Below are 20,968 nucleotides of genomic sequence, written 5' to 3' on the forward strand. Positions count from 1 at the left end.
AAACAATCCCTTTTCCTTTTTAAAGTACTACATGGCATATGTCTAAAGTAGAAAATACATTATATCTCATCACGAATCAAACCGATTATTTCTAAAGCTATAAAGATGATCGCGTTTTACTGTCAATCTAATTATACCATCGAAGTCTACCATTCTGCATGTGTTCTTAATCTTCCTTTAAAGTCATAAGACCTAAGTCGATGTTTAAGACTCACATTACACTTACGATATCAAATATTGAATATTAATTCACTGAGAATAAACGATAAACATGTTATAAAATATTAAAAGGTTGTAGCTAAATAATATGTTTCGTACTACATTAAACATTAAAATACTTATGAAGTATAAAAGACGTGCTATCATCAAAATCGTCCGTGTGGTTTACAGAAAATGCTGGAAAGGTGCTGAAATGTTAAGCACCTTAACCCTAATATAAAAAATCAGAAAGAAAACATTTGTTTGGTATCCTTGCTTTATTATATAAAAAAAAAATCTAAATATTTATTGTAATTTGGACAAAACATCATAAAAAAAATTTTTTTAAATCATAAAATATCAGTAGAAATTTTTGTTTGATGTTAATCATTTGTTATTCAAAAAATAAATATTTATTCATGAAACTTACCTTACAATGAGTGTTTTTTTTTTTTTAAATTAAATTTTTATTTTACTTTAAGTTTAGCAAAAATTGTCCAATAACTATAGCGTATTAGCAGGGAGACCCTATGTTGGCAGGATTGAATGAGGTCAACAAATGAGTAACACTCCTATATTTTTATCATCATCAAAAATCAGTGAAATCACCCAGTTTTCAATCAAATCAATTGATTGGATGCGCTTGTTGGGTACCCATCACAGTGCACTGGTAGGAAGCTTCATATGCCTTCCCGCAGTTCACAACACATTATAGTCTACATTGCACTGTAGAGAACCAACTAATGATCTTATAAAATTATTTTTTATATATAATGGCTTGCATTAAAGTTTAAAATACAAAAGTCAAGTAGTTTCAGCTATGCTCTTTTCTATAAAAAAATCTAAATATTTATTGTGATTTGAACAAAACATCATAAAAAGAAAAAATTCATATAAAATATCAGTAGAAATTTTTGTTTGATGTTAATCATTTGTTATTCAAAAAAAAAATATTTATTCATGAAACTTGCATTAGAATGAGTGTTTTTTTTTAATATTCTTAAAGTTTCAGTAAAAAATTGCTCAATAATTATTCAAGAGTACAGTTTTCATTTTTCAATTAATTAGCTTTGTACTGAAAGAAATATTTTAGTATTCATTGAAAAAAGTGGCCAGCATTTTCACGGAAAAAAGGTGCTTCTTAAGATAGTCAACAGATCGCTTTTTTGAAATATGTTGTTTTAAGCAAAAACAATATTACATACTTAATTGTAATGCTGAAAATAGTATTATATCCAAAAATTACGATAATTCATCAAGTAGAAAGTTATTTATAGTTAAAAGTAATTCTTAAGGAATATTGGTATTTTTCTTAGACATTATAAGGTAGACAGCAGGAGTCTAGATACAGGGGACATAACTCTGAAATAAATACTTTAGATTACTTGTTCATGGATGCAGTATTTGTTGTCTTTAGTGATAGACTTCTTTTTTTTTTTACTAAAAACACAATAACATTAGTTCTACTTGATGAATTTTCATAATTTTTGGATAAATTACTATTTTCAACATGACAATTAAGTATATTGTTTTTGCTTAAACTAATATATTTAAAAAATCGACTATATCCTAACAAGCACAAAAAAAAGAACCTTCCAACATTTTCCGTAAATGACGCGGAAGATTTTGACAATAGCACAGTCCTTATTTAGTTTAAACACCAAGAGTAAATATAACAACAAAACTCAATTTAAAAAAAAAAACAAAAAAAAAAAAAAACGTAATTTCATTTCAAATTGTAAACAAAAAGTTTTATTGCATAATCAAAGATAGAAAAAAAAATGTTTCTGTAATTAAGATGGATTTGGTACATTTGTGTCGTCTTTGTTCTTCCGACTCAGCTTTAAGTGCCGCAAAATCTTTGACCGCCAAATGCGTTTCTCGTGTTCGGGATTCGGAAGTTCACCAAATATGCACGGAACAAATTCTGGTGAGTGCGACGTTCCCTCTTTTTGTAAAATGATGCTTGGGGTGAGCACATCGAGATCTCGCTGGAGGTATTCTTGGATGTCGGCTTGAATGGAAGGCGAACTTTCGTAATTTATCAAAAAGTATCTGAAAAGAGAGTAAAAAAAAAAATAAATAAAATAATCATATATATGTTATTACGATAATTATTTCTTTTAATACAAACATTAGCATTTCATACTTTCAGGAATCATAATTGCATAGAGTTACAATTACAGCCGGTTGGGATATTCGAACCCGGCCTGATTGCATTAGCAAGGAACAAATTGCACGGCCAACGTTAACCGCAAGAAATATAGTTGAAATTAACATTTATTTTAAAGCAGAAATGTCAAGATGGTAACAGTGATCTCCTGATTATAACATCATGACCTGCGCATTGTAAGCTTAAGTGACCGACTTTAATTTTAACTTAGAGTGCTCAACAATAAGACGGAATCCTTAAAGAGGCTGACATAATTATTACTATAATAATTTTTGTAATACCTAAAGACACTACTGTTTTATTCTTTCGGGAATCATCAGTGCAGAGGGTTATGATTACAGCCGGTCGGGAGATTCAAACCTCGCCACAAAGCCATCTCTGACTCCATTAGCAAGGAACAAACTACACGGCCAACATTAACCATGAGTAATACATTTGAAATCAACATTCATGATATAAAGTGTACTATATATATATATATATATATATATATATATATATATATATATATATATATATTAGTGGTGGGATAATTAATCGGAATCAGAATCAATTATCATAAGAATCGTTTATTGGGGGGGGCGGAATCAGAATCGCATCATTGAAAAATACCTTAGATTTACGATTCTTTCATTACGATTCTCTTATATTTTGTTTGTTTGAAGTGAGATTAATGCTGTCAAAAATTTATGATAGAAACGTCATAGAACTTTTTATAACATATTTAATATGATGTACAAGAATTTTATTAACTACTTTAAAGGTAACCTTTATTTATCTTAGTGAGTTTTCTTATTCCGTCACCTACATAGGTGCTGTCTGTCTGTTTCAAAACTTCAAAACCCATGATTAGTTATCTGTTTGCACTGTTGCAAAATTTTAGGAGCCGCGAGGTAACATTGTTTTCATTTGTGAGCAAAGTTTATTTATGTACTAGCGGGGGTACCCGGCGTTGCCCGAGTGTTTGTTTCCGGGACGGGGGGGGAGTTTTAAAAAATGTTATGGTAGGTAAGTAGGAAGGATCAAACCCGGAGTCATGAGTAAAAGTAGGAAAATAAAGTGAAAAAAAACAAAAAAAAAACATCTGCAACGTTAACAGTTCGGCCACCAAGAAAAGTCCATTCCAGTTGTTTAGGAAAAAAAAAAAAAAAAAAAACAACTACGGTAGGTCGGCGCGAACGTGAAAATATAATGTGAATTGTCCAGCACGCTAACCACTACGCCACAGAGCACTGCAGCTTAGTTTAGTGATTTTAAATAACTTCACATGAAAGAACTACGAAGCCAAACCGGTGTTCTCTTCTCAACTGTTCCTTGTGAACGATCCCCAAACGGTGTTAAGTGGTGGCAGGGGGAGGAGGAATTTATTAGAGAGAAAATATTTTACCACTTCCATTGATCTTAACCGATTTTGGCCGTGACTTCTCAGCAGAAAAAGTATAGAAATCTAAGATTATCGAGGAATTTGAGAAGTAATAAGCCTATAACACACCTCAGATATTGTTCTGCCGTTTGTGCATATTATATTTGCATGAAATATCTTGATTTTTAATCCTATTAATGTCAAAATCAGACGGGAAAAAATGAGTTCATTTTATTTATATAGAGATAAAACAGCCTAACTACGTCAAGTCCATGAAAAAGTTGATGAATATTAACCTGTGAGTAAATCATGTTTAAAATCAGTGATGAAAAAAAAAAAGGGGTTATCTTTTGGCAAGTTTTTTTTTTTACTGACTCTCTTCCATTGTTAAATGAATGAAAAATCTGATTAGTAAATGAAAAATGTCTTGTCAACCTTTATATTTTTTGAAAATAAAACAAGCAAAGTCAAATTATTTAAACAATAAAAGGTTTAATAAAAACTATGCGGTAAATGAATTTAATATTTTTTTCTTTTAGAAATTTACATTTCATTAAAATATTCTGTGAATAAACATTTCTTTTGGAACTTCTTTGCACAACAAAAACAAACAAAAATTGTGAAAAATTTATTAAAAAAGGAAAAAAGTTTAACCTTTTTTTTTAATCCTTTGAGCCCTAACTTAGCAAACTAATTAGTCACTTAGAGCTGTTCAACTAAAGGACTGTAGGGGCTTGGTCGACATTCACCGATGTCTGGTATCACAGTCGTGATGTGAGCATAGGTAAATGTCTCCCAACCTAACATAAAAATGTGTTTGATGCTTATGTTTTTGCAAACCGCTCATGAAAACTTTATTTTTTGATCAATTAAAAAAGCATTAAAAACTACATAAAACAAAAAAAAAAAACACATTTTTTTTTTTTTAAACTTTCTTATTAGAAAGATTCCTACGCGATATGATAAGACACTTCACTACACCCATTCGCACACGAACGTATCATGTAAGAAAAACACTACCGAAGGCGGTGAAATGGCACAAAATAGTCCCAAGGTCTAGGGGTTAAACGGTAACTTTGCAACTGGTTTGATTATCAGATTAGTTGTCAGCGACCTCGAATACCTTTAAAAAAACAAATTAGAGTGGTGTTCTGTTGTAGCGTAAGGTAACATTTACCAATTTATTTCGATTTAAAAAATAAAATTGTTAAAAATATTTTTTAAAAAGCCAAATAAATAAATAGGAATAATTTGAGATGATTGAATATAAAAGGCTAAAAATTTAATCAAAGATTTAGCTATTTTTAAATTTCATTTAGAAATAAGAATATTCGAAAAAGTGGAATAAAAATCAATTAGCGATTGAAGGTGACCAAAAAAAAAAAAAAAAAAAAAGTTAAATTAAAGAGAAAATAAAACAAAAAAAAAAAAAAATGAATATCAAAAGATAAAACATGTTATTCCCCTTGAAATTTGATGTTATTGTATTTTTGTTGAATTAATCAGGACTTACTTTTTCTTTATATTTTTTTAATATATAAAATAACTCCTGAAATTGATTGCTATTAATTTCATGGTGCATGCTTAATTCATGGTTAAAATATTTGTTTTGACTTTTATTTTCAATGAAAGAAATTTTATGAAAAAAATCAAATTATTTTCGAAATTCCCTTAATTGTATTTCCACTTTTTCGCTGTACCAAAATTTTTTGCTACACAAAAACTTTCGATTATATAATGGTATATTTTAAAACAACAATTCCAGGGAATTGGAATCGTACTTGGTATCAGAATCGTTTATCAACATTTTCCTGCAATCGGAATCGGAAAAAATTTAGGAATCGTCCCAACACACATACACATATATATATGTGTTTTATTTTTTTTATTACCGTTTTATCTGTTTGGTTACACATGTTTCGGATGTTGGACCATATTTATGATCTAACAGCCTCGTCAGACCTTACAGAAATGGTTGGTTAGTATTAGGAAGAATTGTTTTTAGGAGGAATACGGAAAAAAAAGAGGGGGGTTTTGGGGTAGGAGATAATAGAGGGGGAAGGCAGGTAATGACAATATTTCAGTTTTGAAGTTTAAAGTATATTAAGTTGTCTTGTGCATGTGGGGGTAGCAGATTCAGGTAGGCTTGGGTGGAGATATGTGGATATAGGGAGGGGGAGGGAGAGAGAGGATGGTAAAGAGAAAAGAAAAAAGAGAGGGGGTAATGAGAGGAGGGAGGGGGAGGAAAAGAGTTTCAATTTTTGGGTTTTAAAATTTTGACTACTTTTTTTTCCTGTTCGATAAGGTATATTAATTAGGAGAGAGGGAGAGAGATAGATGGGAGGAAAAGGAGAGAGACGGAGAGGGAGAGGGAAGGGAGTTAGTACAGCTGTCATTTTCGGCAGTTACAGAGTTATGTCGTCGTTGTTCATTTCATAGTGGGTTGTTTTTAAACAGTTAAGAGTTAATACAGACGTTGACACATGCATAAGACTGCATAATATATATGTATATATATATATATATATATATATATATATATATATATATATATATATATATATATATATGTATATTAGTGATGGGATGATTCCATATTTTTTCCTTGATTCTGCACTAATTCTTTTATCATTTGTCCATCACTTTTCATTTCAGCAATCACCACAATACCACATTTACTCTACGAACTACTTAAACTGTTGCATAAAACAATCCCGGACGATGTCTGACAACCATGCAAGTTATGATAGATTAGTTTGCTGAGATTAAAAATTGTTGCTGAGATAAATGTTTATATGGGAATAAACTAGAAGAATTAATGTTTACATATATAACATAAGCAAATAGGTTTTAGAATAACAATAATTTAAAAACCTGACGTAAAAGCGATTTTAAGCTGACGTGGATCTTAGGAGGATACGTGATCAGTGAGAGTTTTAGTTGAGTCTAGTTTTGGGGGCCAACGAGAGGCAACATACTTAGAGATGTGATTTAGAACGGTGGTTGTAACGCCTGGGAGATGGGACGATTTTGGAATAAAGACCTGTATGTATATATTATCAACATTTCGGGTTAGTCTCTCTCTCTCTCTCTCTTTCTCTCTTTCTCTTTCTCTTTCTCTCTCTCTCTCTCTCTCTCTCTCTCTCTAAGAAGTTGAAAGTCTTTATTTCAGTCCAATTATCCCATGGAAATCTTTGATAAGGATGATCTACAAAGAAAATTTTTTTTTAATTCCAAAAGGATTACCAAAAACATTACTAATATACCATAGGAAATTTAAATCTCTGAAACCTAAAGTAAATCTATTTATAGAAATCTTTTAGGACCTTTCATGGTCTTTTTCACCTAATAATTTAATAAACAAAAGATACTATAAAATTGAATTTAACTTGAACATCCTATCAAAAAAACAAAAAAAAAAAAAAAAAAACACAATCCGTATTTTGCGTAAGTAACAATTATTTTGGCATTTCTTCGTTATAGGAGTGAAAATCAAAATATTGAATTTCAAGTAAAACCAATGGTATCCACTTAATTGTCATGTCACAGTAATGAACATATCCAAAAATTAAGAAAAACTATAAGACAGAAAATTAATTATTAATAAAAAGTTTTCAAAAAATAATTACCTCCCTTGTCAAGCTCTGACTTTTTTTTTTTTAGCAATACTTGACTTTCGCTCATTGTCTTTGAAAACTATTTTAATTAATAATTAATTTTCAACTTCATCGTTTTTCATAATCTCAGATATGTTCATCATTGCGACATGACAATCAAGTAGATACAAATGGTTTTACTTAAAATTCAATATTTCGATTTTCGCTGAAGAAGTATCACTATTTTTTACGCGAATACGTCACAAATAAGTAGATAAGCAAAAATAAATTGTTTTTGACTAATTTCACAACTGCATTTCCTTTAAAATAATTCATGCCATCAGTAGTAACATTTAACATGGACTCATTCAATTTTGTTTTGAGCTTACGTCGAACATTGTCTTATTCAAGAATATAAAAAAGAAAATTTTAAGTTGTTCAAAGGGGAGATAACTTTGCCTTGACCACTTACAACTCATTTAAATTGTTTTTGCTTCTTATTTTACAACTAGGCAGGGGTGCGCAGCCTTGCCTGGTCGTAAAATATGCTTAAATATATTTTAATTCATGCGGATTTTGAATTTATTATTACAGAGCCAATTCTCTATTGAATGTTATATTGTACCTTATGTATGGTACTGATTTTAAAAGATTTAAAAAAAATAAATAACTTGGATGCCATCAGTTAGAATCGAAACCAAAATATTTAGTGCTCCAGCTGCGTTCCCTACTGTTTGAGCTATTGACAGACAGATAAGAAAGATTTAAAATTAAACAACTTCAAGCTATGAATGAATTTGCGCATGCACAAAAGTAATAGAAATATGTCAACTTGCCGACATATTTCTGTATGCGTTACTCATCCACCCAAAGATTTTACTCATTATAAACCATTCTTGGTGTATGATTAGTATTTCCTGTCAATTTCAGTGTTATGTGACCGGTAATTTAGGAGTTTATCGGTTAAATATTTTGCACACAGACAGACATACATGCATATATCTACCGTTTTATTTATACAGAAGAGATACATGTGAAATATGGCAGTTCAAAATAAACAGGAAAATTTATGGATATACTTATCAGTGAAAAATATTAATGTACACCAAAAATTAAGGAAAATCAGCAAGTAGCATTTTAATAAAAAAATAAAATTAATTTACTATCTCTTCCCGATATGAAACCGCCATGCGGTCTCCTTGTTAAGGGTTCCTTGTTGAACTTAAGGAGCTTTATGTTGAATTTGAGAATATATATGGAACTTTGAAGGAAACCCTTTTTTTTTTTTTTTTTTTTTTTTTTTTTTTTACACAGTGATCACCACTTATCAAGGCCCGGAAGCCACTCAGGGATAAGGGTTATTGCAAGTACATTACGTTAGTGAGGAGATTTGCTGATATGTTTACTTAAGGGGGCGGTTCATTAGGAATTTGTTAACATTGGACTTGAAGACAACCAAGTTGTAGTCCGGAGGGAAGCAGGCAGACGGAACAGAGTTCCACAGGCGTGCAGTTCTAAGAAAGAAGCTATGTTCATGAAATCTGCGTTTTGATTTAGGCACAGATATAGAGTGGGGGAAATTTTTCACAGTGGATTCAGCTAGACGGGTGTTTTTCGTGAAAGATTGGCGAGGGGGGACCAGAGATTGGAGTTCAGACGAGCATCTGCCATGGAAATAACGATAAAACAAGTATAGGCTCGCAACGTCTCTTCTGTGGGAGAGAGGTTGCAGGGTAGAGAAAAGGGCATCCCCCACTAAGCCACGAAGTCTATTTTGTACTCTGTCAAGGCAGGATAGGCTGTTCGTAGCAGCTCCTGCCCAGATATGAGGGTAACTTGTTCTCACTCTGTCAAAGTAGAAGTCTAAAAGTAATTTCATGATTGTATTCTTCGTATCACTCGCATCAAATATTAAAACAGAAGACAATCACTTAGAACTGATTGTTATTTTTAAACTGATATTTATTTTCTACATACTTTTTTGTATCTTACATTCCCATTCGTTTATAGATGTACAGACACATAACAGATGTTAAGCTTTAATATATCGTCCTATAGATGTACAGACAGACAGACCTAGTGTTGAATGGTATTCTGGGCAACGCCGGAATTATTGCTGGTTGTATACACATGCAAATATTGTTGACAAGTCTTCAAACCAAAAGACGTGGCTGGTTACCTTTAACGCATCTAAAACCAAACTCCTATCTTTACATCATCAACGCTCTGATCCCCATCTAGCATCAATTGAAATGGATGGCTCTCGTCTAGGAGAAGCCCCGTGTTTTGACAAGCTTCTGGGTTTGACCTTTACTCCTGATCTGAAATGGAACACATACATCAAGTCTGTTGCCAAGGTCGCTGGAAAGATGGTGGGATCCTTCTACCGCTCCAGAAGATATCTCACTACTGATGCAATTCTCTATCTATATAAAAGCCAAGTACGTCCAAGGATGGAATACTGCTGCCTTATCTGGGCAGGAGCTGCTAAAAACAGCCAATCCTGCCTTGACAGAGTACAAAATAGACTTCGTGGCTTAGTGGGGGATGCCCTTTTCTCTACCCTGCAACCTCTCTCCCACAGAAGAGACGTTGCGAGCCTATACTTGTTTTATCGTTATTTCCATGGCAGGTGCTCGTCTGAACTCCAATCTCTGGTCCCCCCCTCGCTGATGTTGCTGACGTTATCGAAGGTTGCTCTGGTTTTGAACATGCCGTTGAATTATTGAAAAGCATTTACGACAAGTCTCCAAGCATTACTCACGCTAGACATCTGCTTTCCACGCGTTTGCAACAAGAAAGCGAGTCTGTCGACCAATACCTTCAGGCCTTGAATCGACTTGCCGCTGATTGTTGTTTTAAAGATGTAACGGCCACCATTTACAGGGATGAATCTGTCCGTGATGTATTCATTTGTGGTCTCCGGTCCTCATTGATACGTGCTAGGCTCCTTGAAACAGACACTAACTCTCACAGAAGCTACTCAATGTGCTAGGGCTTTAGAACAAGCTCACTTTCGCTTGGAATCGTATGTCTCCCAGATTGGAGCAGTCGCTGTTACTTCTACTACGGGAACTAAAAATGTGCTGACCGATTCTGCCGAGGAGGCCACTTGTATTTCTAAAAATTCTGTTCCAACTGATTCTCGAATGGAGTTTGACTCTGTACAGTTCTCTGCTGTCCTTCCTGGATGCCCAATTTATTGAAAAGGAAATTCTTCAACTGCTTAAGGACGACGTCATTGAAACCAGCTATTCACCGTAGTGTGCTCAAATTGTCGTAACTTCGTCGCCTAATAGAAAGAAACAACTGGTGGTTGATTTTTCCCAAACTATTAACCATTTCACACGTACCCTTTACCTTGGATTGAGGATCTCGTAAACCAAATTGCCCAGTATCATATTTTTAGTATGATTGATTTGTCTAAGGCTTACGACCAAATTGAAATTTGTCCCGAAGATCAGCCCTATACGGCTTTTCAAGCTGGAAATCGTTTGTATCAATTCAAACAAATACCCATGGGTGTCGCTAATGGAGTTTCTGCCTTTCAACGATTTATGAATTCCTTTATTTCTGAAAATAAGTTATTCGGAACTTTTTCTTACATTGATGATATTACCATTTGCAGTAAAACTCAAGAGGAGCATGACGCTAACTTGGAACGTTTCTTAAAGGCTGCCTCAACATACAACCTTGAAATAAACCGAGTAAAATCAAAGTTTTCGCTTCGCTCTATCAATTTGCTTGGATACCAAATCTGTGACGGAACTATCCAACCTGATCCTGAGCATTTGAAACCCCTTTTGCAAATGCCTCCTCCTTCAGATCCAAATTCGTTAAAAAAGTGGTTTGGTATGTTTTCTTACTACGTGAAATGGATACCTAAGTATTCACACAAAATTCGTCCTCTGGTTGAAAATAAACAATTTCCCATGCCACCTATATTTGTGAATTCTTTCGAGAAACTTAAGATGTCGCCGAATCATCTGTAAAGGTTATCGACGATGAACTACCAATTACTATCGAAACCGATTCCTCAGAAAAGGCTATTGGAGGCACCCTCTTAACGGCTGATAGGCCTGTAGCATTCTTTTCACGCTCACTAAACCCATCGGAAATACGACTACACATAGTTGAAAAAGAGGCTTACGCGATAGTTGAATGTGTCCGAAAATGGAGGGACCTCCTTGCTGGGAAGCACTTCACTATCATAACAGACCAGCAAGCCGTATCTTTTATGCATAAGCCAGCTAACCGAGGAAAAATTAAAAACGATAAAATCATTTGGTGGAAAATGGAGCTTCTTCCGTTCTCGTACAATATAAAAAGTGAAAACATCGTTGCCGATGCTTTATCGAGAGTGTGTGGTCCTGCTGCTTCCTCCTTGGAGGAGCTAAGGGCCATACACAGTTCATTAATATACCCTGGTGTACAGCGTTTTTGGCACTTTATACAATCACAAAATATGCCATACTCAATTGATGAAGTTTGGCGCGTGACATCCGAGTGTACAACATGCGCAAAAATAAAGCCTCAATTCTTCAGCCTTACTAACAATACACTGATCCGCTCTACTGCTCCCTTTCAGCGCCTCTCCGTAGACTTCAAGGGGCCTGTCCCGGCATCTTCAAAAGGATGTTGTTACCCATTTACTATCGTGGATGAGTACAGTCGATTTCCATTTACGTTCCCTTGCCATGATTGTTCTTCGCAGACCGCAATCAAGTGCCTGACGAATATTTTTTCTATTTTTAAACTTCCCCCTTTCACCCATTCTGATAGAGGAACATTGTTTGTGTCGGAGGAGTTCACAACTTTCCTGATGCAACTTGAGGTTGGGTGCAGTAACACCACTGCATACAACCCAAGAGGAAACAGTCAGTGCGAGCGCTATAACAGCGTTATTTGGCACTCAATACCCTTTAGTGCTTGGCAGGACGTTCTGCCTGATGTTTTAAATTCTATTCGCTCCTTACTATGCACTAGTACGAATGCAACTCCCCACGAACGATTGTTCAAATTTGAAAGGTGCTCTTCTACCGGTACTGCCTTACCTGTTTGGCTCTGCGAACTTGGGGAGGTACTATTGAAACGGTTTGGCAACAGGAGCAAGTATGACCCGATCGTCGAGGTAGTGGAACTCCATGAGGTCAACCTTAAGCATACAAGAATATGGCATAATGATGGCCGGGAGGATTCAGTGGCGCTAAGACATTTGGCTCGTTTTCCGCGCTCTGATGGACCTCAGGGTCCTGCTGAGAATACTCAACCCAACCTTGCAAATGCAGACCCGGCCCATTTGATTGAAACAAATCCAGTTGACAATACACCTAATGCAGAAAATATAGAGAATTCACAGAGACCTGCCACTCCTTCAAATATTGAACTGTTTCCACGCCGGTCTAGCCGAATCCGTAAACCAGTCCAGCGATTGGACTTATAAATAAAACACATCGCCACTTTCAAAGATAACTCTGTACTTTGAAAAAAGAATCTACACCTTGCAATCTCTCTTACTAGTGGAGGGAGATTGTTATATTTCCGTTGAAGTAAAAGTTTCTATGGCACGTGATTTTGCACACGTTCCTTTTCCTTTTTAAAAGGGCTGAGTTTTTTTTCTTCTTCAACATTTCGCGTTTTTTTTTCTTCTTCAACATTTCTTGCGTTTACTGCTGCTACCTGCTCTGTACTATTTGCTCTTATGTTTACTATTTGCTCTTACGTTTACTATTTGCTCTTACGTTTATTATTGGCTGTGAAATTAGTTTGGTAAAACCTAGTAAAGAGGTTTTTCTCTGTCTTCCGTTCTATGATAAAACACCATGCGTGTTAAACGAACAGAGAGAAGAAAAAAGACAGCGGAGGAAGCTGATATGTGTCATCAGTCGTCAATAAGCCACTTGCCACTAAACATCTCTCTCTGCCTCCATAGCATACTGTGAAAGTATTTTGGAGAGAATAAATTGTCACTTTTTTATATACTCAAAATCATGAGGTTAACCTAAGACCATCTAAATGGTTTGGTAATCCTCAAAATAAATGATATTCTGAGGGAGCGAGTGTTGAATAGTATTCTGAGCAAAGCTGGAATTATTGCTGGTTGCACACACACAAATATTGTTGACAAGTCTTTAAAACAAGAAATGTCATCAGAAATAACATTGGAAAGAATGTACAAAAGACTTGGAATTCAACATTCTTCAAATGACCAAGTTTTCGAAAATGTAAACGACGACTTGGAATGGACTTTGATTTGACAATCATGAAGATGTGTCAATATAAACAAATATGAATGTGGGTAAAACAGACAGAGAAGAAAAAGACGGCGGAGGAAACCGATGTGTGTCATCAGTCGTCAACAAGCCACTAAACATCTCTCTCTCCCTCCATAGCATACTGTGAAAGTATTCTGGAGAGAATAAATTGTCACTTTTTTATATACTCAAAATTGACAGCGTTTGTTATACACATTTGCCAAGTATTTTTGCACACAATTGAAGTAAACAACAGAACTACAGCATAATGTAACACTAGGTAAGAGAATATGCAGGATAGAGTAAGATTTCCCAACTAAATGTTCCTAAAAAATCTATGGTTAGTAATGTGTGATAACTAGCATGGAAGAGGACTTCCCTCTCTGTTGACTAAAGATTGTTAGGCATATTTTGGCACACAATTTATAAAGTAAATAGATGACTCGTTAAAAACAATAGAACTATAGTATAATGTAACACCTGCATTAATCGGATCATCTTAGGAAGGAGGGCATTGCTTAAACAAACAGAAGTAGTGGGAATCTTTGTTGACACAAACGTTTGAACACTAATTAGGGCTCCCCGTTATAAGTGACTCCCATGGGTCCCCACCTCCATTGGTGGGAGTGAGTGACGTAATCTGTACCCCCCCCACTTCCCATGATGGGTTATCATGGCAAGTTCGATAGCTCTACATCAAACGGTGTGAGCATGTAACCTGTCAAAACTTCCCCTTCCCCATGGTGGGTTATCCTGCGAAATTTGGTAGTTCTACGCTCTTATATAAGTTTTTTCTTAAAGTGAAAAAAAAAAAAAAAAAAAAACTATATGCAATGAATTAATACAGAAGGTTTAAAGACTCTAAGATTTTTCATTATTCCCTGAAAAAAAAAAAAAAAAAAAAAAAAAGGTTTTCATCAATTTACAAGATTTTAAAATAAGATCTAAAAAAAAAAAAAAAAAAAAAAAAAAAAATAGGGTTTTGTAAAACTGCATGCGAAAATAGTGTTTGTTATCCTGTTTATTTGTTTGTTCCCTATACACACTGGATTACATTATCATTTTGAGACGGCTTTCATTATATCCATATAATTATAAAAAAAACTTTGTGCCCTTGCTTGCTTTCTTGCATCTTGTCTTCAAGAATCGAGCGATTCTATCTTTTAGAAAAGGGATGACAGGTGAATTTATATATATATATATATATATATATATATATATATATATATATATATGCAGATGAGCATGGCTCAGAGGCTAAAGAATGAGGGTGGACAGTTGTAGGTTTTGGTTTCAATTCTTGCTGATAGCACTCAAATCATAGTCATTTACATACAAAAAAAATGGCAACAAGAGAATCAAAAAACAAAGTGTTGTGTTGTATCACAGCTCATCAGTGCAGCTAGACAGGCAACTACCTCAAGCCAGGATCAAAAACTCAACTGCAATTACGCTATTCGGCTGCTGCTGTGCGGATAGTGAATTAACAATGTTTTTACATCGTCCAATCTAACACCGGGTGGCCTTCTTATATAAATATAAAGTTATGTGTTGTTTCAAATCAGTTGTCTCCCTTTTCTTAAAGAAGCCAATTTTTGGGATTATTTTTTATGTTTAATTAGTGACGTCCAATAGTAAGATTTTTATTCCTCTATTTTCAATATAAGTAATGGATCCGAAGAAAGTAAAGAATTGATTTTTTATTTTCTTAATAGCAGCTACGAAATATCTTTTACGTCACCTCCTCGGGAAATGTTAGCAATAAAGTGGATAATGATGCAGGTGGATGATCTGGATGTGACATGTTTGAATCCAGTCAGTTCCACAGCACATCATTCACTTATAGCTGTTGGCAACCTTCCTGTAAATACCTAGCTCTAAAAAAGAAATGGCAGCAAGAGAATCAAAAAAACAAAATGTCAAAATTTATCTCATTACCTTCCCTTTACATGTATTTCTCCGTGTTTTTTAATTCGATTTGGAAGCGGTTTATGACCCATGTTCTCCAAAGATCTGATCAGTCCTTGCCGTTGCAAAATGGTTTCACAGCTTCTACGCAGAGCTTGGTGAAGCTCCGTCTGGAAGTAAAAACAAATAAAATAATGAACACATTTTAAAAATATTTTTTAAAAATAAATAAAATAATGAACACATTTTAAAAATATTTTTAAAAAAATAAAATAATGAACACATTTTAAAAATATTTAAAAAAAAGACAAATAAAATAATGAACACATTTTAAAAATATTTTAAAAAAAGACAAATAAAATAATGAACACATTTTAAAAATATTAAAAAAAAAATAATGAACACATTTTAAAAATATCTAAAAAAAAAAAAATAATGAACACATTTTAAAAATATAAAAAAAAAAACAAATAAAATAATGAACACATTTTAAAAATATTTTAAAAAAAAACAAATAAAATAATGAACACATTTTAAAAATATAAAAAAACATAAAATAATGAACAAATTTTTAAAATATTTTAAAAAAACAAATAAAATAATGAACACATTTTAAAAATATTAAAAAAAAAAAAAAAATTAATGAACATATTTTAAAAATCCAATGAAACAAAAGGAAATGCGTACATTTTAAAAATACAAAAACAGAATTAATTTTCTTCATATATATGTTGATTAAAATTGTTGCTTTATAATATGGAAATGTAACATGACGGACACTGTAAGTCATGCGAGTAGTAGGTTGGACAAAAGAAGCTGGAAGGTGCAGGTCAGGGTCATTACGATTGAGAAACAGGTGTAATGACGTAATCTGGATTAGACATGACGAGTGGATCTGGGTTAGCGCAATGATTGGTTCGGAGTCGGAAAAACTCATTGCAGGAAACGCTAAATCATATAAGCTTTCTAAGAAGGCTGGTTTGATGTGATCTATTGCGATCGAGTTACGTTTATTGTTACGGTCAATGACAAAGTATTTGTCAGAGCGTTCAAACACTAGATACGGTCCATCGTAGAGCGGCTGTAGTGATCTGCGTATAGAGTCAATATGGACGAAAACGTACTTACATGAACGTCGGGGTCACCAATCTTGTAGAGGATAAATACGTGTTCTCGACTCCGACATCAAAATGAGACAACAAAGTATGGAGTTACATACAAACAATACATTTATTTACGAACAATGGAAAATAACATGAGAGCGTGTGTGTGTGTACACGCGTGATCAGGCATAGTCCTGGAATGTTCATTGCATGTTGTTGGAGAAGTTAATTGAATTGTTAAGTGTAGTCCATTAATGTTCACGGAGAAATTAAGACATGCTTACCTTGAGTACAGGCAGAAATTTGCTCTTCGATTGCGTGTATTTTTTGGAGCGAATATGAATCACGTCTATTTATTGTTAAGTCAAGGTGAAAAGAGAGAGAGAGAGAGAAAGAAAAAGGAGGAAAGAAATAGAAGTAAAAGGTCAAAAGGAAGTGACCTAGATGTCAAAATGTCAGATCGACCACGTTTTTTGTGGACGCACATGGCTTATTTTGTGTCTGTGTGTTCATGCCACATGTGAAACACTGTTATAGTAGTTGCATAGTTAACTATACAACTTATCAAGGCTCAGAGGCCACTCAAAGATAAGTGTTAGGTAGATAGTGAAACAAATAATCAGTTATGGTGGAACTTGGGCAGGGTTGGATCATTTAAGAGGACGGCTTAGCAGGAACTTATTTACATTAGACTTTAAAACGACCATGTTTTTTAAAATAATAATTAGAAATTTGTTAGGTATTACAGCATAAATCTCGCAAGTTTGAATTATTGAGTTATCTCCCTTTGTTTTCTTTTTTTTTTTTTTAGATCATTTTCAAAATAGCAGAAATAATGGCTGCTTTTCTGTTACTCATAAAATTTGATTTTCTTATTAAAAAAATAAAATTACTGGATCAATTTATACAAATTTTGAAATTTGATATTTTCGTTTTATCACAAGTTTGTAATAAAAATAAAACTATTTTTCAAGTTAGATGATTTTTGGAAAATGATATTTTCGCTCCATTATAGGTGAGTGCATCATATAGATTTTACATTATTTGTTTTTAATATAGGGGGAATTCTGGGCCGGAAATATTGAGACATATACTACAATTTGTGCATACATCCTGAGTATTAGGAAAGGCGATTTTGCAATATGAATTGGAAGTGATCCAAGGGAGATAATTATTGGGGGTAGTTTCCCTTGAATAAAAAAAAAAAAAAAACTCAGTAAGAAGATACATTAATCAAGTTTAAAATTGGTATCTTATTTTTGGTCAAGATCAAAGCGTAGTATCTGTTCTTCAGATGCGGCACTTCCATTTCTCGTTCTCTTTCGGTGGAGGAGAAATCCTTCAGGACTGAGACAATTTTTATTTTTGTACCTTTTCTCCACGTTAAAAAACGACCCTCGTGCCTAACTCTGCCCCGTGGGGAGGCATTGTAAATAGGTATAATTATACTAGCCTGGGTACCCAGTGTTGCCCGGGTGTTTGGAGATGTGTGTTGAGTTAAAAAAAAAAAAAAAAAAAAGTGGTAGCAAGCAGGCAGGCTCGAACCTGTAACGTGAAGGAGGAAAAGAATGTGAAAAAGAAATATGACATCTTTGCTGTTACGTCCATTGCCAAACCAGAAGTGACAAATGTTTAAATGAATGCTAGTCAATTGAAAAGAGGGGATGACTTTCGAAATATTGGCGAAAAAAGCGACCGCTTCCTGTAGAAAAGTGCCCAGTTGAGAGTGGAGGAATTAATGTTTTTAGCCAATTTTTCGATATTTTTCGTCCAAAGGGTCGTGCTTCAAAACGATACTGATCTTGTGAAAATCCGTCGTTGCTATTGAAAGTTTTAAGCAAACATACAAGCATTTAAACAGATAGGTGAGATTTATATAATAGATGTTGACATAGTTTTATGATTATTTGTTTTTATGTTTTTCATTTTTACTTTTTTTGTATTTTCCTTTACTTACTTACTTTCTGATGTTAGGGTTAGGGTTAGGGTTCGACGGATCTATGCAAAAAATTATTAAATTTAAAATTTATCATATTTATTTATGTTATTTTTTGTGCATGTTGGTGGGAGAGAAGGGTCTTGTCCAGAATTCCCTTATATTTAAAAACAAAAATAAAGAAAAATCTAAATGATGTACGTACCCGTCACAAAGCGAAAATATCATATTCCAAAAACCATGTAAATTGATCAAGTAGTTTTATTTTTATAAAAAAATCATTTTTAGGTGATTAATGGGAATTCGTTAGGCATATACAATATACTTTTTTTTAATGAAGGCTGTTCAAAAAAAAACACCTGAAGAAATTCAAATGTTTATATCTTCAAGTCTCAATATAAAATTCAGCATGTATTTAGAATTACACTAATTTAAAAAAAAAAAAATGCATTAAAATCTTTATGATGTATGTACTCGTCATGGTACAAAGATGTCATATTCCAAAAGTCATGTGGATATGGCTAGTAACTTTTCTATTCGTCTATTAAATGAAAATATTTAGTTGGCAAAGGTCAACTAAAGATAAAATTGTCCATAGAGCCGTGTTTCTTGAAATTTTTTCAAAATGGCGGACAAGACAGTCACTTTTCAAATACTCATAAAATTTGATTTTCTTATTATTTTTAATAAATAAAACAGTAGTTGTATGTGTGTGTGCCTGTGTGTAAATATTTAACCAACAAACTCTTGAACTACTGGTCACAGAACACTGAAATTAACAGGAAATTGTAATCATACACCAAGGATGGTTTATAACCAGTAAATCTCCGGATGGATGAATAACGCGTACAGAAATATGTCGGCAAGTTGAAATGCAATATGTTCATTTCAACTTGCCGACCTATTTCTATTACTTTTGCGCATGTGCAAATTCATTCATAGCTTGAAGTGGTTTAATTAAAAATATTTTCTTCATCTATCTGTCGATAGCTCAAATGGTAGAAAACGTGGCTGCAGCATAATCAACTTGGTGAAAGTGCACTATAGACTTATATATACATAGACTTACCTTTAAGAAGTTGATTACGGGGAGGTTGAAAATAAGAAAATGCCTTTCGGAATAAACATCCCCAACCTCCCATGTTAAGAACGGCTTTCGGAATAAACACCTTTTGCAGGTTGGACAACCAGTGCGACCGCCAGTGCATTATCACCGTTAAAAGTAATTTTTACGGAAAATTGAGGGAAATTGCATTTTCCTAGATGTAAACACCCAGAGGATTGCCAATACAATATCTCTTTTTTCTCGAATTTAATAGTTGACGAATGCTTTAGACTTATAGCGATACACTTTTTTCTTACTAAAAACGCTATCGCAGTTGTTCTACTCCATAGATTTTCGTAATTTTTGAATATATTACTGTTTTCGACAAGGCAATTATGTAAGTAATGTTTTGACTTAAAATCACATATTTTTTGGTACTAGTGCAGAGAGTGATCCGGATGTAAATAATAACGTTATTATTTAAAAAGCTATTCTTAACATGGGGAGGGGAGGATGTTTTGTACCTATTCTGTACTTCAACCTTACAATTGAATAAAAAAAAAACATCTATCTGTCGATTCTATCTTAACAAGCAACAAAAGGGCACGTGATAAAAAGAAGTGGGGATAGGAATGCAATCATTTTGTAAATAGCGTGTATTTACTTTGAAACAAGTAGTGTCAAGTCCTGAGTTAGAACAAGAAAAAATGACCGATGGTGACCATCAGTGATGGTATGGTTACATGTGGAGTCTCGATAATCTCTCAAAAATTAAACAAAAAACGGGTAGATAAATAAATAGGATGTCACCGTGACAATGGCATCCTATTTATAAAAAAATAAATAAAATTTCTAAAAAATTGCACGGTACATAAACTGCAGAAGTTTCTACCGCCCCGTATACTTCTAAAGTTTGGAAACTGCTTGTAAATTGTTGTTTTCTCTTAACCATTAAATGCATGTTAACTGTTTTGGAGTTTTACTGGAAAAAAAATTTATTTTTTTTAAGACGGAATACTCCATTATTCCGCTTTCATTTAAAACTCAGAACGGACAAAATATCAACTTCAAACAATAACAATGCGTAAACATTAATTTGGAGTTTAAAACTATCATTATATCAAATTAAAGGAAAAAAATATACGATATAAATAAATGTTAAACTTCCATAAAAATTAAATTCAGAAAACTGAAAAATACGAACCCGACTTAATACGGACTTTAAAATTAAGCACATTTGATAAGTCGGCATGTTTACTACAAGGTCAACTTTCACAAATTAAAAAAAATGTACGGTGGCCACTCAAAACTACAGAAAAACATATACGTAATAAATTAATAAATAAATTTTTATCTATCATAGAAAATACTTCGTCTGCGGTAAATTTTAGG

At 33.5% G+C, this 20,968-nt stretch overlaps 1 protein-coding gene across 1 annotated transcript; it reads right to left on the bottom strand.

Moving 5' to 3' along the window:
• Nucleotides 1-1,922: 1,922 nt before the first annotated feature.
• Nucleotides 1,923-20,915, bottom strand: LOC145247463 (small ribosomal subunit protein bS6m-like). Its single transcript, XM_080109252.1, has 3 exons — nt 20,781-20,915; nt 15,523-15,662; nt 1,923-2,253 (listed from the first exon to the last, which is right to left on the bottom strand). The coding sequence occupies exons 1-3, from the start codon at nt 20,826-20,828 to the stop codon at nt 1,992-1,994; spliced, it is 450 nt and encodes a 149-aa protein (XP_079965378.1). The 5' UTR covers nt 20,829-20,915; the 3' UTR covers nt 1,923-1,991.
• Nucleotides 20,916-20,968: the final 53 nt, after the last annotated feature.

This window comes from Euprymna scolopes, chromosome 25 (genome assembly GCF_053919585.1).
Source record: "Euprymna scolopes isolate OS-2025 chromosome 25, ASM5391958v1, whole genome shotgun sequence".
NCBI classification, from domain to species: domain Eukaryota; kingdom Metazoa; phylum Mollusca; class Cephalopoda; order Sepiida; family Sepiolidae; genus Euprymna; species Euprymna scolopes.

Excerpts from the sequence above, each read along its gene's own strand:
- LOC145247463 (XM_080109252.1), bottom strand. The coding sequence starts at position 20,828 with ATGCCGACTTATCAAATGTGCTTAATTTTAAAGTCCGTATTAAGTCGG. Across the intron at positions 15,663-20,780 it reads TAAAGTCCGTATTAAGTCGG|ACGGAGCTTCACCAAGCTCT; the intron begins GTTCGTATTTTT and ends TTTTACTTCCAG. Across the intron at positions 2,254-15,522 it reads GAAATACATGTAAAGGGAAG|ATACTTTTTGATAAATTACG; the intron begins GTAATGAGATAA and ends CTCTCTTTTCAG.